Below are 22588 nucleotides of genomic sequence, written 5' to 3'. Positions count from 1 at the left end.
TGGAGTGCAGTGGTGCAATCTTGGCTCACTGCAACCTCCACCTCCTGGGTTCAAGCGATTCTCCTGCCTCAGCCTCCCGAGAAGCTGAGACTACAGGTGCATGCCAACACGCCCAGCTAATTTTTAAAAAAAGTTTTTTTTTTTTTTTTTTTGAGACGGAGTCTCGCTCTGTCGCCCAGGCTGGAGTGCAGTGGCCGGATCTCAGCTCACTGCAAGCTCCGCCTCCCGGGTCTACGCCATTCTCCTGCCTCAGCCTCCCGAGTAGCTGGGACTACAGGCGCCTGCCACCTCGCCCGGCTAGTTTTTTTTTTGTATTTTTTAAAAGAGACGGGGGTTCACCGTGTTAGCCAGGATGGTCTCGATCTCCTGACCTCGTGATCCGCCCGTCTCGGCCTCCCAAAGTGCTGGGATTACAGGCTTGAGCCACCGCGCCCGGCCTAAAAAAATTTTTTAGTAGAGATGGGTTTCATCCTGTTTGCCAGGCTGGTCTTGAACTCCTGACCTCAGGTGATCCGCCCACCTCAGCCTCCCAAAGTGCTGGGATTACAGGTGTGAGCCAACACTCCCAGCCTGTACTCTGCGTCCTGATCTGATTTGAGTCACGCTGCTTGCCACAGAAATGCCCCACCTCCCCCAGCCCAAGAGCTCATCTTGGCAGGTCGGACAAACTGAGCCAGCGATGTCTGTTCTTGAAACTGATGGGAAGATGAACATAGGTCAGGCTCCTTGGGGACAGCCTAACGAAGCCAGTGCCCCAAGCCCCTGCTCCATGCCGGGCCCCACTCAGAGTTTTATGTTCTTTACCAAACATAATCCTCAGGCCAGCCCCACGGGCGGGTGTGGCATGGGCACAGTTTGTAGATAAGGGGACTTAGGCACAGAGAGGCTGAATACTCGCCCATGACACAGAGCTAAGGAGCTGAGTCAGAATAAATCTCAAGACTCAGGGTCATTTGGAATATGAAAATGAATGAATGAGGCTGGGCATGGTGGCTCACATCTGTAATACTAACATTTTGGGAGGCCAAGGTGGGTGGATCACTTGAGGTCAGGAGTTCGAGACCAACCTAGCCAACATGGTGAAACCCCATCTCTATTGAAAATAGAAAAACTAGCCAGGCATGGTGGCCGAGCCTGTAATTCCAGCTACTCAGGAGGATGTGACAAGAGAATTGCTTGAACCCAGGAGGCAGAGGTTAGAGTGAGCCAAGCTCACGCCACTGCACTCCAGCCTGGGCAACAGAGTGAGACTTCATTTCAAAAAAAAAAAAAAAAAAGAACGAATGAATGAACGGACTGATGGACAGATAGAATGGTGAATGAATGGATGGATGGATACACAAAGAAATGAGTAACTTGTAGCTCTAGGAGCAGAGCTAACTGATGGCCACTGGTCAGAAAAGGGCTTCCCATCCACACACACCTGGATTCCTTCCTTTGCAGACCAGTCCCTCCCTCTCCGAACCCCAAGTGGCAGACCTGGCTGGCAGGGAATGCAGACGCCATCGGGCCCCCGGATCAGCTCCATGGTGTCCTCGTTGACACGTACCAACCGGATGGGGTACACGAAGGACAGGATGCGGCTGTTGAAGCCACAGGCCCCCACCTGCGAAGGCCAAGACTTGGGCCTGGGCTCTCTCACCATGGGCCCAAAACTGGACAATGAGGGGGAGGTGGGACTCCAGCACCCACAATCTCACGCTGGAACTCTGCCCTCCCCTCTGCGTCCAGTGCTTTCCGTGGGCCATCCCTGCAGCGGCCTCGCCCGTCCCCAACCTGGCCGCACCTGGCTGTCGAAGTTGCCCAGGCTACAGTTGCACTCCGTGGCCCCGTAGAACTCAGCCACCTGGGGTATGTGAAAGCGGCTGGAAAAGTTGGTCCAGATGGACTGCCGGAGGCCGTTGCCTAGTGCCATGCGAACCTGGTGCTGGTTTTCTGCCTCCCGCGGTGGCTGGTTCAGGAGGTAGCGGCACAGTTCACCAATGTACTGCACAATCTGGGGGTGAACTTGGTGTGATTCGAGGCTCCAGAGGCTGCCCTCACTACACTAGGATTCTCCTGATCCCTCAAGTTCCTACTCTCCCCAGGGGCTGGCCATGCCATCCTTTCACTCTCCAGGTCTCAGTCTCCCCATCTGAACAATGGGGACTTTGCCACAAATGAGCCCTTTGGAATGACTGGCCACCTCAGCTATAAGATAGATGCCCCGAAGTGTAGTTGGGAAGAGGGTAACAAGGGGAAAGAGACAGTTCACCCCTTCCACTCTCGCTCACCGTGCACTTGTACTTGATACAATCATCCCAGAACCGGGAGGCTGAGAACTTCTTCCGAATCACCACCGTCATGCCATGCAGCAGGCACTGCCCAATTCCCACGATGTTTCCTGGAGGCAGAGGGATGGCCCCTGAGGGTCAGGGAGATGAAGACCCTCCCCAAACCAGTGATACTGCCATCCAGCCAGGCAGGCCTGCGCTGCCCTGCAGGCTTCTGCACCTCACATCTGCCTGCCTTGGGTGACCTCCTCCAAGAAGCCTCCCCGGCTTCCATCACCAGGCTCTTCCCTGGTGCTGCACTCTTGCTCCCTGCCCCTCTCCTACACTCACATATACACCCGACTGTAAGCACATGGAGGGCAGGAGCTATATTTATTCAAGTTGTCTTCGTGTAAGCCCCTACAAACAGCAGCAATGCCATGCTTATCTGTGGAAACAAAATGAAATGAGACAGGCCCAGATGCTCCATGGGACACTGCCACACACACTGTGAGGCTGGTGTGCTCATCCTTTTTTCATTTTTTTTTTTCAATTTTTTTTTTCCAATTTTTTTTTTTTTTTTTTTTTTTTTTGAGTGGAGTCTGGCCTGTCGCCCGGACTGGAGTGCAGTGGCCGTGATCTCAGTCACTGCAAGCCTGCCTCCTGGGTTTACGCCATTCTCCTGCCTTCAGCCCCTAGTAGCTGTGGACTATAGGCGCCCGCCACCTTCGCCCGCTTAGTTTTTGTATTTTTAGTAGAGACGGGGTTTCACCGGTTACGCCAGGACGGTCTTGAACTCCTCGACCTCGTGATCCGCCCGTTCTCGCCTCCCAACAGTGCTGGGATTACAGCCTTGAGCTCACCGCGCCGGCCCTTTTTCAATCTTAAAACAACTTTTTTTTTTTTTTTTTTTTTGAGACAGAGTCGTGTACTCTGTTGCCCAGTTGCCCAGGCTGGAGTGCAGTACGCCATCTCGGTTCACTGCAAGCTCTGCCTCCCGGATTCACGCCATTCTCCTGCCTCATCCTCCCAAGTAGCTGGGACTACAGGTGCCTGCCACCACGCCCGGCTATTTTTTTTTTTTTTTTTGTATTTTTAGTAGAGATGGGGTTTCGCTGTGTTAGCTAGGATGGTCTCGATCTCCTAACCTCGTAATCCGCCCGCCTCGGCCTCCCAAAGTGCGGGGATTACAGGCGTCAGCCACTGCGCCCAGCCTAAAACAAAATTTTTTCTAGAGACAGGTCTCACCATGTTGCCCAGGCTGGCCTTAAACTCCCAGGCTCAAGTGATTCTGTCTCAGCCTCCCCAGTAGCTGAGACCATAGGCATGTGCACCACGCCTGGCTAATCCTGTTTATTTTTATTTTTAAATTAAATTAAGTGTATTTGTTTATTTTGAGACGGAGTCTTGCCCTGTCACCCATGCTGGTGTGCAATGGCGTGATCTAGGCTCATTGCAACCTGTGCCTCCTGGGTTCAAACCATTCTCCTGCCTCAGCCTCCCGAGTAGCTGGGATTACAGGCACCTGCCACCAAGCCCAGCTGTTTTTTGTACTTTTAGTAGAGACGGGGTTTCGCCACGTTGACCAGGCTGGTCTCGAACTCCTGACCTCGTGATCCACTTGCTTCGGCCTCCCAAAGTGCTGGGATTACAAGCGTGAGCCACTGCGCCTGGCCTATTTTTATTTTTTCTGAGACACTGTCTTCGCTCTGTTGCCCAGGCTGGACTGCAGTGGCGTGATCTCAGCTCACTGCAACCTCTGCCTCCCAGGTTCAAGCAATTCTCATGCCTCAGCCTCCCAGGTAGCTGGCTCAAGTGATCCGCCCGCCTTGGCCTCCCAAAGTGCTGGGATTACAGGTGTGAGTCACCACACCTGGTCCAAAGCTGTGTGTTTCTACTGTAGCACACTGCCTGACAGGGGTGGGGTTCCTGGAGACCTGGCTGGTGCTGGAGGCTGAGTGACAGCCCTAGAGTTACCTGCTGAGTGGTAGAGGGGGAGGCAGTCATAGACGATGTCATTGGGCCGCATGCGGAATCCATAGTACACCAGGGCAGCCATGCGGTAATACCTGGGAGGGCACAGGGCCGAGGGCTGAGTGGGCCCTGAAAAGGCAGGAAGAGGCTCCCCAGCCCTGCCTGTGCCTACCCCACCCTGAGCACCTGCCCCTTACCTGCTGTGCACCACGATGGCGGCCTTGGGCAGCCCTGTGGTGCCCGATGTGTAGATGTAGAACAGTTTATCTAAAGAAAACAGATGCGAGTGGCTGTTGGGGGCAGCTCAGGGCTGGGCACAGGGTCACACAGACGGACACCTGGAGGTGTACACCCTTCAACACCTGTTCCCATCACACCCTTGCCAGGAAGCCTGTTCTGATGACCTCAGATACCACTCAGCTCCAACACCAGCATCCATTCCAACAAGTATTTCCTGGGCCCTTGCTCTGTGCTAGGCCCTGCAGGGAGAGAGACATCAGTGAGCAAGATGGGCATGGGCCTGGCCCTCTTGGCAGTCACAGCTCAGTGGAACAGTCAGATGAGGACACAGGCAATTCCAATACTAAGCAGCAAGTGCCAAGGGAGGCCACAGGACCTGTCGAAACCCAGTAGCCACATTCAGCCCAAGCTTGCAGGAAGGGAGGTGGTGCCAGGTAGGCTTCCCGATAAAGGTGACACCTGCCCCAAGTCATAAAAGGACAGGGAGGTTAGTTGCAGGAGGTAGGGTGTTGAGGTAGCTTCCGCACTGCCGAGCATTGATCTGCCCCACTCTGCAGCCCTCGACAGGGACTGCCACGCTAGAGTTTCTATGCGAGGCTTGGCCCTACCAGACTTGAGGTTCCCTGGAGGTCAGGACCTCCACAGGAAGACTCCACATGTTTAGAACGCCTGCCAAGACACCTCACGGTCTCTGGCTGCCTGCTGTTTGCCAGCCCTAGGCACTATGAGGGCACCGGGGCAACCCAGCCAGAGTCCCTGCCCTGAAGTAGCTGACAAATGCACCTGAGAGACCAGATTCACATACAAGAGAGAAGTTAAACAGTGCTGATGACAATGACCAGTTACTGAGCCCCTCCTGCCATACCCTAGCTTCAGGACTGGCCCCACTGTATTTTTTTTCATCCCTCAAAGCTACCCATAGAGTAGGTTCTGTTACTGTCCCCAGTTTTATGGCTGTGGGAACTGAGGCTCCAAGGGCAGGGCAAGTGTCAGGGTTCACACAAAGGAAGCAGTAGAGCCAGGATATAAACTCGGATCTGACTCGACAGCCCAAGCTCTGAGCCACCAGGCAATGTGGCTTCACAGGAAAGGGAATGAGAAGAGCAGAAGAACCAGGTAGGCTACAGTATAAAAGAAGAGGGGTGAGAGGCTCAGGGAGGCTGCCTGGAGGCGGGGTCAGGGAGGCAGCACAGCCCTGGGAGAGGATCACAGCTGGAGATCCCAAGGTGTCCTGCACTGAAGAGGCACTTGATGAATATTCAAAGGGTCTTGCTCCTCACCCACCCTCCCACCCAACCCCAAGAAAGCCCAGACCAGGCAGGTTCCTGGAGTCCACAGGATTCTCCATTAGGCATCAATGAAAGTTTGTTCAACAAATCAGACTGGACTTTGTGAGCTCCTGTGTCCTCAGCCCTGTATCTGGCACTGTGACGCACATCAGCTCATGCCACCTTCACAGTAACCCTGGAGCAGCCCAGGTTTACTGTCACCATTTTCCAGATGGAAAAAGAAGGTGATGTGACATGTTCCAGGCACACGGCCAGTTTCCAGAAAAGCCTCCTTCTGGCACTGAGGCCAGTGCTCTGTCCAGGGCCCGTGAAAGCGCCCCTCTATGGGGTGGGGACGGAGCCCACCTGTGAAGCCCTTGTCAGGGCAACTGGGCAGGTGCTTGGGAGCATCTTTCAGCAGAGGGTCCAGGTGTTCTGTGCTTGTAGGCACCGCATTGGGCTCCCAGGAGCCAGAGCAGAAGAGGGTGAGCGAGGGGTCCAGGCTGGCATGGATCTCACAGATGGCTGTGGAGAGACAGGGCAGTCAGCAGGCCAGAAAACCCCATGTTGCCAAGGACCTCTGCTCCCAGCAGGGCTGGCCATGTTGCTGAGGAGACTGACTGGGCAGAAGGAGAGGCAGGGAAGCAACTGGGCCTTCAGTGCTGACAGGGGCACCTGCAACGGTTCTATTAGCCATGGGTTAACCACAGAGTAGGCCCGCTTTACCTGCATTCCCTGGTCTCACAGCCCTGGGAAGGAGGGACCAATGACTGCCCCTCTTACAGATGAGAAGATTGAGGCTCTGAGAATGAGAGGATCTGCTCACAGGTAGAATGTGCTGGACCTGGCATGCAATGCCAGCTCTACCTCACACCAAGGTCTGGGCTCCCACTCACTGTCCCGCACTACTTACTCTGTGGGGCACCAGATAGAAGGGAGGAGTGCGGGTCAGAGGCCAGTGGCCGTCCATCCCCTTCCGAGAGTGGGAACCTTCTATCAGGCTCCCGCGTGTGCTGCACAGACATCACATGACCACCCGCCCAGGCAAGGAGCAGCGCTGGTCAGCTTGGCCCCACCTCCCTGGCTTCCTCTTGATTTGCCCAACCCTCTCCTCTTCCCTGGCTGCCTTCTTCCCTCTCCTCTTTCAGCACCATTTTTTCTTTTCTTTCTTTTTTTTTTTTTGCTTTTTAAAATAGAGACAGGGGCTCACTATGTTGTCTAAGCAGGTCTTGAACTCCTGGGCTCAAGAGATTCTCCTGCCTTGGTCTCCCAAAGTGCTAGGATTACAGGCATGAGCCACTGTGCCTGCCCCCTTTCAGCATCTTTTTTTTTTTTTAAGACAGAGTTTCGGCCGGGCGTGGTGGCTCACGCCTGTAATCCCAGCACTTTGGGAGGCCGAGGCGGGCAGATCATGAGGTCAGGAGATCGAGACCATCCTGGTTAACACGGTGAAACCCCATCTCTACTAAAAATACAAAAAATTTGCCGGGTGTGGTGATGGGCACCTGTAGTCCCCAGCTACTCGGGAGGCTCAGGCAGGAGAATGGCGGGAACCCGGGAGGCAGAGCTTGCAGTGAACCGAGATCGCGCCTCTGCACTTCAGCCTGGGCGACAGAGCGAGACTCCGTGTCAAAAAAAAAAAAAAAAAACAGAGTTTCACTCTGTCGCCCGGGCTGGAGTGCAGTGGCATGATCTCGGCTCATTTGGTTCAAGTGATTCTTGTGCCTCAGCTTCCTGACTAGCTGAGATTACAGGTGTGCACCACCACACCTGGCTAATTTTGTATTTTAGTAAAACAGGGTTTCACCATGTTGGCCAGTCTGGTCTTGAACTCTCGAGCTCAAGTGACCTGCCCTCCTCGGCCTCCAAAAGTGCTGGGATTACAGGCGTGAGCCACCGTGCCCGGCCCCCTTTCAGCATCCTAATGACTTCCCCATTCATTATCCCACAAATACAACAGTGTGGGGAGGAAAAACAGAGCACTGTGGTCAAGCTGAAGATCAAACCCCAGTTCTGCCACTTACCAACTGTGTGACCTTGGGTGAGCTCCTCACAAACCCTTCTGAACCCCAGGCTCATAATCCATAAAACCAAGATCCCTACCTTCCCCGGTCTTTATGGCGATTAGAGCTGCTCTTGGAAAGCAGCAGCGTCAGCACTTTGCAGGTGCCCATTGTGGCAGCAAATAAAATGCAGGCTCTGTGAGGACAGTGGGGAATTAATTTTGTTCCCATTATACAGATGAGCTAGATATGGCCTAATTAGTCACAAGGATGATTACCATTGTACTGAGGGGCCACTTCGCATCAGCCGTGTTGCTAGTGCTTCAGGTGAAGTATCTTTTTTTTTGAGACGTAACCTCTCTCTGTCACCCAGGGTGGAATGCAGTGACGTGATCCTGGCTCACTGCAACCTCTGTCTCCTGGGTTCAAGCGATTCTCCTACTTCAGTCTCCCGAGTAGCTGGGACTACAGGTGCGCACCTCCATGCTCGGCTAGTTTTTTTTTTTGCATTTTTATTAGAGACCGGGTTTCACCATGTTGGTCAGGCTGGTCTCGAACTCCTGATCTCAAATCTGCCCACCTCGGCCTCTCAAAGTGCTGGGATTTATAGGCATGAGCCACCGCACGCAGCGTTGTTTTTTTTTTTTTTGAGACGGGGTCTCATTCTGTCTGCCAGGCTAGAGTGAAGTGGCACAATCGCCACTGACTGCAGCCTCGACCTTAGTCTTAAGTGATCCTCCTGCCTCAGTAGCTGGGACTACAGGTCCATGTCACCATGCCTAGCTAATTTTTTAAAAACTTTTTTAGTAGGCCAGGAGGATTCATGTCTATAATCCCAGCACTTTGAGAGGCAGAGGTGGGTGGATTGCTTGAACTTAAGAGTCTGAGACCAGCCTGGGCAACATGACAAAACTGAGTATCTACAAAAAATGCAAAATTTAGCCAGGCATGGTGGTGCATGTCTGTGGTCCCAGCTACTCACGAGGCTGAGGTGGATGGATTGCTTGAGCCTGAGAGGTCAAGGCTGCTGTGAGCTGTGATTGCACCACTGCACTCCAGCCTGGGTGACAGAGCAAGACCCTGTCTCAAAAAAAAGTTTCCTAGTAGAGACAGGATCTTACTATGTTGCCTAGGCTGGTCTCAAACTCCTAGGCTCAAGGGATCCTCTTGCCTTGGCCTCCCAATGTGCTGGGATTACAGGTGTGAGCCATTATGCCCAGCCTGAAGTACCTTTTTGAAAACAGTATGAAGTAGGAACTACGGATGAGGAAACTGAGGCTCAGAGAAATCAGTCCCTTTCCCAGGATCTACAGTTTACTCGTGGCACTGCCTAAGCTGTCTGACCCCACTCTGTGCCCTTAACCACTGACCCACACAGCCTCGGCAGGGCTGGAAGGGAGCCGTGGTCAGTGTAAGATCCCATGGAGTTCCTGCTTGTCCCTCACCCCCTTGGGGCTCACCTGAGGCCATTTCGCTGCCAAAGACAAGGGCCCGTGCACGTGAGGTGGTGAGGCAGTGGAGCAGGGCATCCCGCCGCAGGTTGGTGTTGATGAGGGCCGCCTCCACACCGAGCTTGGCCATGCCCAGCCATAGGCCCACGAACTCATTGCGGTTCTCCATGAAGATGGCAGCCACATCGCCTGAGGCCAGGCCCCGGGCCTGCAGGAAGTTGGCTACGCTGCTCGAGTACTCATCCAGCTGGCGGAAGGTCCAGTGGGTATCTGTGCCCTCGAAGATCAGGGCCGTCTTGTCGGGGTGGCGCCGAACGGTAGAGGCAAACAAAATGGGCACCGTCCGCCGCTCCCGCAGGCACTGTCGCACCTTCGCCTTCACCTTCAGGAGCACCAAGCCGCCACTGTGTGTGAGCAAGAGAGGGCGTTGTGCCTGCCATGGTTGGGAGTGAGGGGTCCTGACACCCTACCCCAGGCTGCTGCTTCGCCAGCCTATGCTTCATGAGCCAGATGCCCTACAACACTTCCATCTCCCGGCTTCCGCTGGGAACATGCACCGTCTTACTGATGCCGCTCAATAACACTGAGAGTTCGTGTGATTCCTATCTTCCCTTACACAGAAGGAAATCAAGGCTCGTGGTGCCGTGGCCTGCTCAAAGCTTCATGGATGGAGGGTGGCTGAGCTGAGATTTGAACTCTAGGCCTCTCTGGCTCCAGAGTTCAACTCCTACCCTCTCAGCCCGCTGCTCCAGCAGAAACCTCCTAGGTCTCCAGAGCTTCCTGTAAAAGTCCAACCTCCTTGTTTGGGGCCTCCCACAGTCCAGCTGCTCCCCCCACCCACCATGACCACAGTAAATAAAGAATGAATTTACTGGTCTGTCCAGTCTTTCTCCCTGTGTGCCTAGCTGGGATAGGCTTCTGTCTTATACAACACTCCGTCCCCTGGGTCCTGTGCCAGGCAGAGTAGATGTTCAATAACTTTGTGGAATCACTTGGCAACATCCCACTCCTGCCACCTTTTTTTTTTTTTTTTTTTTTTTTGTGATAAGAGTCTTGCTCTGCCCCAGGCTGGAGTGCAGTGGTGCAATCTCGGCTCACTGCAACCTCCGCCTCCTGGGTTCAAGCCATTCTTCTGCCTCAGCCTCCCGAGTAGCTGGGACTATAGGCGCCTGCCACTACACCTGGCTAATTTTTTGTATTCTTTAGTAGAGACAGGGTTTCACTGTGTTAGCCAGGATGGTCTCAATCTCCTGACCTCGTAATCCACCCGCCTCGGCCTCCTAAAGTGCTGGGATTACAGGCGTGAGCCACTGCGCCCGGCCTTTTTTTTTTTTTTGAGATGGGATCACACTCTGTCACCCAGGTTAGAGTGCAGTGATGCAATGTCAGCTCACTGCAACCTCCGCTTCCCAGGCTCAGATGATGCTCCCAACCTCAGCCTCCCAAGTAGCTGGAACCACAGGTGCACACCACCGTGCCTGACTAATTTTTTTGTATTTTGGTAGGGACGGGGTTTTGCCGTGTTGCCCAGGTTGGTCTCGAACTCCTGAGGTCAAGTGATCCACTCACTTCGGCCTCCCAAAGTGCTAGGATTAGAGGTGTGAGCCACTGCGCCCAGCCCTGGACTCCATGGCTTTGTTGCTGATGTTGTGCCTTCTGGTTGGGACTCATCTCCTTCCACCACCACTAAGGCACCTCTCAAGTACAGCCACTTTTTCTCCAGGAGGCCTTCTCTGATTCCTGGCTGGAGGCTGTCTCTCCTTGCTCCATGCTCCCAGTTACCACCCTTCCTGGTGTGCCGCTCTGTGCCTTCTTTTGTAATCAACCCAGAATGACAAATGCTGAGCTGCCTGNCCCCCCCCGGCCCCCTTTTTTTTTTTTTTTTTTTTTTTTTGAGATAAGAGTCTTGCTCTGCCCCAGGCTGGAGTGCAGTGGTGCAATCTCGGCTCACTGCAACCTCCGCCTCCTGGGTTCAAGCCATTCTTCTGCCTCAGCCTCCCGAGTAGCTGGGACTATAGGCGCCTGCCACTACACCTGGCTAATTTTTTGTATTCTTTAGTAGAGACAGGGTTTCACTGTGTTAGCCAGGATGGTCTCAATCTCCTGACCTCGTAATCCACCCGCCTCGGCCTCCTAAAGTGCTGGGATTACAGGCGTGAGCCACTGCGCCCGGCCTTTTTTTTTTTTTTGAGATGGGATCACACTCTGTCACCCAGGTTAGAGTGCAGTGATGCAATGTCAGCTCACTGCAACCTCCGCTTCCCAGGCTCAGATGATGCTCCCAACCTCAGCCTCCCAAGTAGCTGGAACCACAGGTGCACACCACCGTGCCTGACTAATTTTTTTGTATTTTGGTAGGGACGGGGTTTTGCCGTGTTGCCCAGGTTGGTCTCGAACTCCTGAGGTCAAGTGATCCACTCACTTCGGCCTCCCAAAGTGCTAGGATTAGAGGTGTGAGCCACTGCGCCCAGCCCTGGACTCCATGGCTTTGTTGCTGATGTTGTGCCTTCTGGTTGGGACTCATCTCCTTCCACCACCACTAAGGCACCTCTCAAGTACAGCCACTTTTCTCCAGGAGGCCTTCTCTGATTCCTGGCTGGAGGCTGTCTCTCCTTGCTCCATGCTCCCAGTTACCACCCTTCCTGGTGTGCCGCTCTGTGCCTTCTTTTGTAATCAACCCAGAATGACAAATGCTGAGCTGCCTGTGCTGGGTGTGGGTCACTGAACTGGGTGCTGGGACACAGTAGTGAGCAACGCTGCACCAGAGTCTCTGCACCAGGGTCTCTGCACCAGGGTCTCTGCCCACATGGGACTGCCAGTTTACAGATGTGCTGTGTCCCTTTCTTTCTCCTGACCAATCTGAGCTTGGCAGATGGGGTCTGCCTTATTCCTCTCTGGACCCCAAAGCTAGCCTGGCACCTAGTAGAGAACAAGCAGGAATAAGTATTTCTGGTACAGGATGTCCCTTGGAGCATATCTGGCTTTCTTTGGGGAGCAGGTTATCCCAGACATCTGAGTAGGGGCCCTGCTCTAGAACTCAGTGCCCCCTGTGCCATCTTGCACCCCTGCCAACCTGAGGGCAGGGCCTTTCCCCAAGGTTCCTCTTTACCCTTTCACAAACTTACAGAGTTCTCAGGACCCCTTGCAGATGTCTCAACACACTTGGTGTTCAATGTATATCCTAGGCCAAGCCTGCCCAAGGCCTAGGAACCTCAAGTTAGGGAGATTCCCTGGGAAAAGACTTTGACCTTGGAGATGGAGGTACCAGGTACCATTGCCAGGGGAAGGGTGTGGAGCAGAGGTTGCTGTTCTGGAACTCAGCTCAGCTGCCCTGTGCTGGTAGAGACCATGAGGTCTGGCCTGGGGAGACTTGGGGGACCAGAAGCTCACTGTAGTGTGAGAGACCCCAGGAAAGGCTGGCCTAGGTACTCACAAAATATCGCGCCTGATGGTTTTGATGAAGACCCGGATGAAGCGCCAGCCTCCAGATCCCAAGTAGAGGAACAGCAGGGAGAATCCCACCTGGGTCCAGGGCAGTTTCAGCACCAGCTTGGAGAACAGCAGCACCCCCACTAGAGAGGCTCCAAGCAGCATTGTGGCCTGCAGACACAGAGCAGTTAGCGGACCCAAACACCCACCCCTCCAGGTCTCCTACCTCCCAGCCCAGATAGCCAGGCCACTGTGATCCCAAGGGGACAGCCTGTGGTAAGGCTTAGCCATACTGAGTTGGGTGACTGACCACAGGGGTCCCTTTCCAGGCATGGCCTGGTGGGGGCAGGCTAGGGGCTTGGCACTTGAAATGAGGAATTCCAAGTGTGAGAAGCAGGAGGCTGGTTCTCGTCTCATAGTCCCATCTCTGCCTACCATTCTCCAAGTGACCTTGGGCAAGACCCTTTCACATTTTAGACTTTAGTCTCTGCCCTCTGTGCAATGGGTATAGGGAGACGGTTCTAAGAGGCTTTTCTAGCCAAAACAGGACAGTTCACTCTTGTGACATCCAAGGTCTCTAAACCAGATGGCCTGGGGGTGGGTATCCACTAAGAGCCTCTGGCTCGTCAGCAGTGGTGGCTCATACCTGTAATCCCAGCACTTTGGGAGGCCAGGGCAGGCGGATCACGAGGTCAGGAGTTCAAGATCACCCTGACCAAGATGGCGAAACCCCATCTCTACTAAAAATACAAAAATTGGCCAGGCTTGGTGGTACACACCTGCAATCCCAGCTACACAGGAGGCTGAGGCAGAAGAATTGCTTGAACCCGGGAGGCGGAGATTGCACTGGGGCGAGATTGTGCCACTGCACTCCAGCCTGGGAGACAGAGCGAGACTCCGTCTCAAAAAAAAAAAAAAAAAAAAGTATCTGGCTCGACTCCCCACCCAGAGACCCAGGGAGGGTCTGTGGATGACCAGGCCAAGTCAAAGGGGCAGCTCCCTGGAAAAGATACCCTGCTGGGTCCCTGCCCACAGGCTCAGGCATCGCAGTGCGTCTGCTGGTCGATAGAGGGCGACCCAGAAAACGAGTTAGAGCCTGGAGGTGCTTGAGAGGTGACCGCCCAGGGGCAAAGCTGATTGAGGGAGGCGAGGAGGACCTTGAAGATACCACCCCACAACACGGAGACACACACAGACACTCGGATGAATCTTTAGGGTCTGGGACTTAGGGGAAGGCGAACGACTTACTGTGCTTCAGGGGCTGGGCTAAGCTAGGACTCTTGGATTCTATTCCTGGAGCTTGGAGGACTTGCTCAAGGGGACATCTGATGGGGCTGTTTTTCTCCGGGTTTTCCTGTTCTTGGGAGTAGATGAAGGTCACAAATGTGAAATGGCCTGAGAGCCTCCAAGCCAGGATAAGGGAATGGTCTGGACCACAAGAAGCCCTGGGACACCATCTCCCCGCCCCTCGCGAAAAGCAAAAGCCGGGGCGGGGAACTGAAGCAGAGTCCTCAACCCCAACTCCAGGGTCCAGGATCCTCAGATCTCTGGCCTCCCATAGACCGCCACGGCAGAGGGACAGGAACCTGTCCTGGAAGGATGGCGGATGGGGCAAGAAGAGGCCAGAAGAGGGGGACCAGTTCCCTCGGGCCCCTGTCCCGGGTCACGCGTACCGCCCTCGCCCCTAGACAGCAACGTAACAGTGCGTCTGTCCGGGAAACAACGCCGCAGGGCGCGCCCCCCACCTGGGGTCCGCACCGCCACCTCGCCCGACTCGGCCCGGCACATTTCCCCACCCGGGAACCCACCGGCCCGGTCTGTGCTCACCCGGCGTCGGCTCCGCCGCGCGACGCCCCGTCCAGATGCGGCCCGGTTGCAGCAGAGTAGGGAGCGCGAGGTGCATTAGCCGCCCCTGGGCGCACGAAGCCGGGTCTCAGCAGGACTTAGCCGGCTCTGCGCCCTGCATGGCCCGGCCGCCCCGCCAGCCGCCAGGCCGCCGCGCTTCCTCCCACCGCCCGCCTTCCGCAACCCAACACCGGCTTGTGCCGGGCCGGAGAACGCCTGCCGCACTCCCCGCGGCCGTGCAAGCCACAGAGCGGCGGCGCAGCGCACCCCAGCGCGCCGGCGCCGCCGGCCCAGCCCGCCCCTGCGCGTGCAACTGCTTTGGGTGGCGCCGCCGCGCGGCAAGCTGGGAGTTGTAGTCCACGCCGCCCCGCCCCACCCGGCCGAGGAGACCCCCGAGTAGACCTCCGAGTCCGCGAGGAGACAGGCGGACTTCACCCCGGCCCTTCCTCCCTGCCGATCCCGGCCCTTACCCACTGATGTCCCCAGCGCCCGGATGTAGGAAGAGCACCCCAATCCACACCACAGCCGAAAACCCGAAGCACGCGCTCGGGCCCCGGCCGAGTTCAGCAAACACCCAGCACCAAACCTAGAAGCTCGCTAAGAGGGCGATTTCAGGCAGCGGTGAGCGGGCGGCTGCACTCCACAGCCGGCTCTGTGGCGCAATGGATAGCGCATTGGACTTCTAGCTTGAGCTTTGTGTGGTCATTCAAAGGTTGTGGGTTCGAGTCCCATCAGAGTCGAATTTTGATGGCTCCTACTCCCTGACTTCCACCTGCGTGTTTTGAGGACTCCAGGACCTATCTAATAAAGTTCATAAAGAAAATCATAAATCACACCCAACTTTGCTGCCACACAGCTAGAAACCTGGTGTCTGGGTGACTAAGAGGAATCCTTTCTCATACCATGGTGTCTTGTGAGCAGCCTGGCACACCTGTTGGCACAAAGGACACAGATTTGGAGGCCCTTAGTTAACTTCACCATCTATGATCTCTGGTCCCTGCAGTAAATCAGTTAACCTATAAACCTATGCCCTTATTTGTCATGCCACCTGCAGAGCCATAGGCAAGTGGCCAGATTCTTGGCCCTGTTGGGACTCTTGGCCTCTGAAAAATTGGTGTCTTGTTAATTAACCATGTCGGGCATCCACAATTGCCACTTGGAATAGATCCCTCGGAGGCTGAGGCAGGAGAATTGCTTGAACCTGGGAGGCGGAGGTTGCAGTAAGCCGAGATTGTGCCACGCACTCCAGCCTGGGTGACAGAGCAAGTCTCCGTCTGAAAAAAAAAAAAAAAAAAAGACATTCTGGCACTGGCGTGGTGGCTCAAGCTTGTAATCCCAGCACTTTGACAGGCTGAGGCAGGAGGATCGTTTCAGCCAGGAGTTCAAGACCAGCCTGGGCAACATAGTGAGACCCTGCCTCTACAGGAAAAAAAAAAAAAAAAAAAAAAATTAGCCAGGTAGCTCTTGCTTGTACTCCCAGCTACTCAGGAAGCTGAGGTGGGAGGATTGCTTGAGCTCTGGAACTTGGGGCTGCAGCGAGCTCTGATTGCACCACTGCACTTCACCCTGGGCAACAAAGTAAGACTGTGTCTCAAAAAATAAAAATAAGCTGGGCACAGTGGCTCACGCCTGTAATCCCAGTACTTTGGGAGGCTGAGGTGGGCAGATCACATGAGGTCAGCAGTTGAAGACCAGCTGGCCAACATGGCGAAACCCTGTCTCTATTAAAAATACAAAAATTAGCCGGGTGTGGTGGTGCACGTCTGTAGTCCCAGCTACTCGGGGACTGAGGCAAGAGAATCACTGAGAGGCAGAGGTTGCAGTGAGCCGAGACTGCGCCACTGCACTCCAGCCTGAGCAACAGAGCAGCGAGAGCCTGTCTCAAAAAAAAAATAATAATAATAAAATAGGGATGAAATTTTGGTCTGATAAGGATTGGGACCTATTTCTTCTGGAATATAGGGTGCATCCTTTTGGGGACTTGGGTAAATTCCAGCACCACATTCTTCATGGGTATCACCATCAGGAGGCAGAATGTGCAGTGGGATAGGCATGGGCATGGAGTTCAACTTCTCAGCTGAAAGGTCAAGATTCATTTTCTTCTTATATATAAAAATTGGGACATACTAATTAATAATACCTCACAGGGTCAGTGTGATTTGTGGGGAGTATTTGGGTTTTTTTTTTTTTTTCCTTTGAGACGGAGTCTTGCTCTGTCACCCAGGCTGGAGTGCAGTGGCACAATCTCCGCTCACTGCAAGCTCCGCCTCCCAGGTTCACGCCATTCTCCTGCCCCAGCCTCCCAAGTAGCTGGGACTACAGGCGCCCGCCACCACACCCAGCTAATTTTTTTGCATTTTTTTTTAGTAGAGACAGGGTTTCACCGTGTTAGCCAGGATGGTCTTGATCTTCTGACCTCGTGATCGGCCTGCCTTAGCCTCCCAAAGTGCTGGGATTACAGGTGTGAGCCACCATGCCAGGCCAGGGTTTTGTTTTTGAGACAGGAAGACAGGATCTGGCTCCATCACCCAGGCTGGAGTGCAGTGGTGCAATCATAGCTCACTGCAGTCTCAACCTCTTGGGCTCAATGGATTCTCCCCACCTCAGCCTGGGACTACAGGCACGTACCACCACATCCGGCTTGTGGGGAGCATTTGCAGTAGTGTTTTACATGTTTATAATTGTGGCTTATAGACTCATTAAGCACGAAGTACATACAAGATCAAGATTTAGACAGGAAGATTATCTCTGATTGTTTTCACAGGGCTTGGCAAATAACAGAAGCTCAATAAACATTTCTTTTTGTTTGTTGGTTGTTTTTTTTTAGACAGTCTCACTCTGTGGCCAGGCTGGAGTGCAGTAGCACGATCTCAGCTCACTGCAACCTCTGCCTCCCGGGTTCAAGCGATTCTCCTGCCTCAGATTCCCGAGTAGCTGGGACTACAGGCTTGCTCCACCAAGCCCACGCCCAGCTAATTTTTGTAATTTTAGTAGAGACGGGATTTCACCGTGTTGGCCAGGATGGTCTCGAGCTCTTTTTGAGACGGAGTCTCGCTCTGTCGCCCAGGCTCGAGTGCAGTAGCTCGATCTTGGCTCACTGCAAGCTCCGCCTCCCAGGTTCACGCCATTCTCCTGCCTCAGCCTCCCTAGCAGCTGGGACTACAGGCGCCCGCCACCACGTCCGGCTAATTTTTTGTATTTTTAGTAGAGACGGGGTTTCACTGTGTTAGCCAGGATGGTCTCAATCTCCTGACCTTGTGATTCGCCCTCCTTGGTCTCCCAAAGTGTTGGGATTACAGGCATGAGCCACTGCACCTGGCCAACATTTCTTGAACGAATGAAAGGGAGAATGAATTGGAGGCTCTGACCTTATCCACACCAGGATCTGTGAGTATAAACATGAGTACTTCCACATCAACTACTGAGGTCATATACAAGTGGGCAGGTGAGAGTTAGCAGGAGGGTGCTGGTGACCAGCCACTTGCTCTCCTTCAGTCAGGCTTGTCGCACTGGAGAAACCAAAGCAGTACCACCGGACATTGGGTCAGGCCTGAGGGGGAGAAGCAAGAGGGAGAGCAACAGAGAGAACAGGACAGCCTGCCTTTCAGTTGCTTACAGTCTAGCTAGCCACACAGAGGGCAGGTGGGAGTGAGATGGAATAGGTTGTCCCTTACTCAGTGCTCACTGTGCTGGTGTCACACTCATCACGGTACTGTCATTAAAATTTTTTAATTTTTTGAGACAGGGTCTTATTTGTATCATCCAATCACAGCTCACTGCAGCCTTGACCTCCTGGGCTCAGGTGCTCCTGCTACCTCAGTCTCCTGGGTAGCTAGGGCTACAGGTATGCACCACCACATCGGGCTAATTTTTTGCATTTTTAGTAGAGACAATGTTTCATCATGTTGTTCAGGCTAGTCTGGAACTTTTGAGTTCAAGTGATCTGCCTCCCCTAGGCCTCCCAAAGTGCTGGAACTCCAGGCATGAGTCACCACCTCCAGCTCTACCAATAAAATAATTTCAGGCCGGGCGGGGTGGCTCAAGCCTGTAATCCCAGCACTTTGTGAGGCCGAGACGGGCGGATCACGAGGTCAGGAGATCGAGACCATCCTGGCTAACACGGTGAAACCCCGTCTCTACTAAAAAATACAAAAAACTAGCCGGGCGAGGTGGTGGGCGCCTGTAGTCCCAGCTACTAGGAGGCTGAGGCAGAAGAATGGTGTAAACCCGGGAGGCGGAGCTTGCAGTGAGCTGAGAACCGGCCACTGCACTCCAGCCCAGGCTACAGAGCGAGACTCTGTCTCAAAAAAATAATAATAATTTCAGAATGGTAAGTGCTCTAAAGAAAATAAACGTAGGGTGCGGTGGCTCACATCTGGAATCCCAGCACATTGAGAGGTCAAGGCAAGAAGATAGCTTGAGGCCAGGAGTTCAAGACTGGCCCAGCCAGCATACCAAGACACTGTCTCTACAAAAAAAAAAAAATTAAAACAAAAAAACACAGCTGGGTCCGGTGGCTCACACCTGTAATCCCAGCACTTTGGGAGGCTGAGGCGGGGGGATCATGAGGTCAGGAGTTTGAGACCAGCCTGACCAACATGGTGGAACCACATTTTTATTAACAATTCAAAAAAAAAAAAATTAGCCGGGCATGGTGGCAGGCACCTGTAATCCCAGCTACTCGGGAGTCTGAGGCAGGAGAATTGCCTGAACCCGGGAGGCGGAGGTTGCAGTGAGCTGAGATCGTGCTGTTGCACTCCAGCCTGGGCGACAGAGTGAGACTCTATCCCCCCAAAAAAAGAAAGAAAGAAAAAAAAAAACACTTGGCTGGACATGGTGGCTCATGCATGTATTCCTAGTACTTTGGGATGCCAAGGCGGGCAGATCACCTGAGGTCAGGATTTCGAGACCAGCCTGGCCAACATGGTGAAAACCCATCTCTACTAAAAATAAAAATTAGCTGGGTGTGGTGGCGTGCCCTTGTAATCCCAGCTACTCGGGAGGCTGAGGCAGGAGAATCACTTGAACCTGGGTAACAGAGGTTGCAGTGAGCCGAGATCACGCCATTGCAATCCAGCCTGGGTGACAGAGCAAGACTCCGTCTCAAAAAAAAAAAAAAAAAAAAGAAATTTAGCTAGGCATGGTGGCACGCATCCATAGGCCCAGCTACTAGGGAGGCTAAAACAGAAGGATCCTGGAGCCCAGGAGGTCGAAGCTGTAGTGAGCCGTGATCCTGGCACTGCACTCCAGCCTGGGTGACAGAATGAGACTCCATCTCAAAAAACAAATAAGTAAATAATAAACAGATGATAGCATGGAGAGAGGGGGAGGGGGACTAGGGACTGCTTTAGATGGCTGAGAAGCCCAGGAAGGCATCTCTGAGGTGACATGTAAGCAGAGATGTGAATGGCAAGGAGCTCACCATGTAACAACCTGGGGATGGTGCTGTTCCAAAAGGCAGGAAGAAGCCTGGTGTGTTCAGGGAGCAGGATGAAGGCAAGCATGGTTTACTGAGATGGGAGACTGGATCTTTCTAAGCAGAAGTTAGTAGGGCCTCACCGGTGATTACCTATACCCAGTTTGATTTTTCTCCAATCATGAGCTGGTAACACAAATGCCACCCTATGCTCAGACCAGACTCCATTCCCAGCTAAGCCTGAAGCTTTGTGTCCATCTCACGAGTGCTATAAAGGCCCAGGGTTGTTCAGGCACTGCTTGCCTAGAGCAGGTGAGCTACCCAGCTGGGCAGTGAAGGCCATCTGTCTGACCTCCACTGCCACCCTGGCACTGTTGACTTTGGTGAGCTGCAGTGGGGGTGTCTAGGACCCTGGGAAACTGCAGAAACAGCTGGCAGGTCTGCAGAGACTGGTGAGGTATGGGGACTCACTAGCATGGCCTCCTTTTCCCAGAGATTCAAGAAGCTCAGAACAAGGTTTCCCTCCTGAAAAGTCCATGGTTCTGAGGTGGGCCTCCAGCCTCTCCTGCCCTTCCTCTGCTATTGGGATCCCTGAACCAGACGTGGTACGCACAGGGAAGGCTGGGGCCCTGGTATGGCAGTGCTGAGCAGGTCTTCGGATGACCGGTGGTTCCAACCCCAGCTCTACTCCTACTGCCTCATTAGTAAAACACAAGTAAAATACCACCTCCCTCCTTGGGTGGTGACCTTGAGGTGTCAATACGATAATGCATCTCAAGTGCATGGTACTGTCTGACATATAGGACAGTTAGAAACTGATCATAGATAGGGAAACTGAGGCACTGATAAACGTACCAGGGGGCCTGTGACCTGTGTTTTAGTTACGCCAAGCAATTCTCTGCCTGACTCTGAGCCATCAATCACCTATTCAAGCAATGAGGAATTGGCCTGAAAAATGCTAAAGCCTCTTCCATCTTGGGGCTTGTCTGGTTCTAAATCCCAAGCTAGGGCCACCCACTCTTCTAATAACTTTCATCCAGCCGGTCCTTGTTCCTTGGCTCTTACCCAAGGAAAATGCCTTTTTGCCACTCCAAAATGAACTGCAGCCTTTTGTGCTTATGAACACAGTAAGAAAAACAGCTCCTGATTGGCTGGAAACAGTGGTTCACACCTGTATTATTTGGAAGGCCAAGGGTGGGAGAATCACTTGAGCCCAGGAGTTCAAGCAGCCTGTGCAACATAGAGACCTCAATTCTACAAAAAATTAAAATTAGTTGGGCAGCCAGGCATGGTGGCTCACGCCTGTAATCCCAGCACTTCGGGAGGCCGAGGTGGCCGGATCACGAGGTCAGGTGTTCAAGACCATCCTGGCCAACATGGTGAAACCTCATCTCTACCAAAAAATACAAAAATTAGCTGGGCAGGATGGCATGCACCTATAGTCCCAGCTCCTGAGAAGGCTGAGATGGGAGAATTGCTTGAACCTGGGACACACAGGTTGCAGTGAGCTGAGATCATGCCACTGCACTCCAGCCTGGGCAAAAAGAATGAGACCCTGTCTCAAAAATAAATAAAATAAAAAATTAGTTGGGCATAGTGGTGTCTACCTGTGGCCTCAGCTACTGGGGAGGCTGAGATGAAGACTGCTTGGGCCCAGGAATTGAGGATGCAGTGAGCCATGATTATGCCACGCACTCTAGCCTACATGACAGGGCAAGAACTTCTCTCAAAAAAAACAAAAACAAAAAAAACCCAAAAAACACCACCTCCTGCTCCTCGGGTCCTTTCTCTGAAGTCCATCTTTTTTTTTTTTTGAGACGGAGTGGCTCTGTCACCCAGGCTGGAGTGCGGTGGCCGGATCTCAGCTCACTGCAAGCTCCACCTCCCAGGTTTACGCCATTCTCCTGCCTCCGCCTCCCAAGTAGCTGGGACTACAGGCGCCCACCTCATCGCCCGGCTAGTTTTTTATATTCTTTAGTAGAGACGGGGTTTCACCGTATTAGCCAGGATGGTCTCGATCTCCCAACCTTGTGATCCGCCCGTCTCGGCCTCCCGAAGTGCTGGGATTACAGGCTTAAGCCACCGCACCCGGCCTGAAGTCCATCTTCTGAATGTCCTCTCAGAAACCCCCACAATAGTCCTAGGGGGTGAGCGCCTTAGGATTCCACTTTCCTTGAAATGAAATGGGGACTCAGAGAGGGGAAGGGACTTGCCCTAAGTCCTCTGCTGGAAAACAGGGAGGAGTTGGCCGGGCGCAGTGGCTCATGGCCTGTAATCCCAGCACTTTGGGAGGCCAAGGTGGGCGGATCACAAGGTCAAGAGATCAAGACCATCCCGGCCAACATGGTGAAACCCCGTCTCTAAAAATACACAAATTAGCTGGGTATGGTGGCATGTGCTTGTAGTCCCAGCTATTCCGGAAGCTGAGGCAGGAGAATCATTTGCACCTGGGAGGTGGAGGTTGCAGTGAGCGGAGATCTCACCATTGCACTCCAGCCTGGTGACAGAGCAAGACTCCATCTCAAAAAAAAAAAAAAAAAACAAACAGGGAGGAGCAGGGAATTTGAATCCACGTCCACCCAACTTTGGCCAGAGGAGAGGGGACAAGCAGCTAAAGCCCAGGCTGGGAGGGGAACTTCTGTGCTACTGCTTGGAAGTCACAAGAGTGCCAAAGTCAGGGGCATCCCTGGGGGAATGGACAAGCAGACAC

The 22588-nt window shown here is 53.6% G+C and overlaps 1 protein-coding gene and 1 non-coding gene across 2 annotated transcripts in view; one reads left to right on the top strand and one right to left on the bottom strand.

The window, feature by feature from the left end:
• SLC27A4 (solute carrier family 27 member 4) overlaps nt 1-14610 on the bottom strand; it is a 20834-nt gene extending 6224 nt beyond the window's left edge. Inside the window, exons 1-10 of the mRNA XM_017848179.1 lie at nt 14445-14610; nt 13866-13976; nt 12622-12788; nt 9198-9592; nt 6101-6259; nt 4424-4493; nt 4230-4321; nt 2274-2383; nt 1787-1996; nt 1318-1606 (exon numbers count right to left, since the gene is read on the bottom strand). Coding sequence (XP_017703668.1) covers nt 1318-1606; nt 1787-1996; nt 2274-2383; nt 4230-4321; nt 4424-4493; nt 6101-6259; nt 9198-9592; nt 12622-12782 — 1486 coding nt within the window. The 5' untranslated portion in view covers nt 12783-12788; nt 13866-13976; nt 14445-14610. The remainder of the gene's footprint in view (nt 1-1317; nt 1607-1786; nt 1997-2273; nt 2384-4229; nt 4322-4423; nt 4494-6100; nt 6260-9197; nt 9593-12621; nt 12789-13865; nt 13977-14444) is intronic.
• A 500-nt stretch (nt 14611-15110) lies between these two features.
• Nucleotides 15111-15202, top strand: TRNAR-UCU (transfer RNA arginine (anticodon UCU)). Its single transcript is given in 2 exon segments — nt 15111-15147; nt 15167-15202. It is a non-coding gene; the product is annotated as a tRNA-Arg (tRNA).
• The last annotated feature ends 7386 nt before the right edge of the window (nt 15203-22588 follow it).

The sequence above is a fragment of the Rhinopithecus bieti genome, unplaced genomic scaffold (genome assembly GCF_001698545.2).
Source record: "Rhinopithecus bieti isolate Rb0 unplaced genomic scaffold, ASM169854v2 scaffold_29388, whole genome shotgun sequence".
In the NCBI taxonomy this organism is placed as follows: Eukaryota; Metazoa; Chordata; class Mammalia; order Primates; family Cercopithecidae; genus Rhinopithecus; species Rhinopithecus bieti.
Note: the sequence above shows the minus strand (reverse complement) of the source record. Positions and strands in the feature narration are given on the sequence as shown.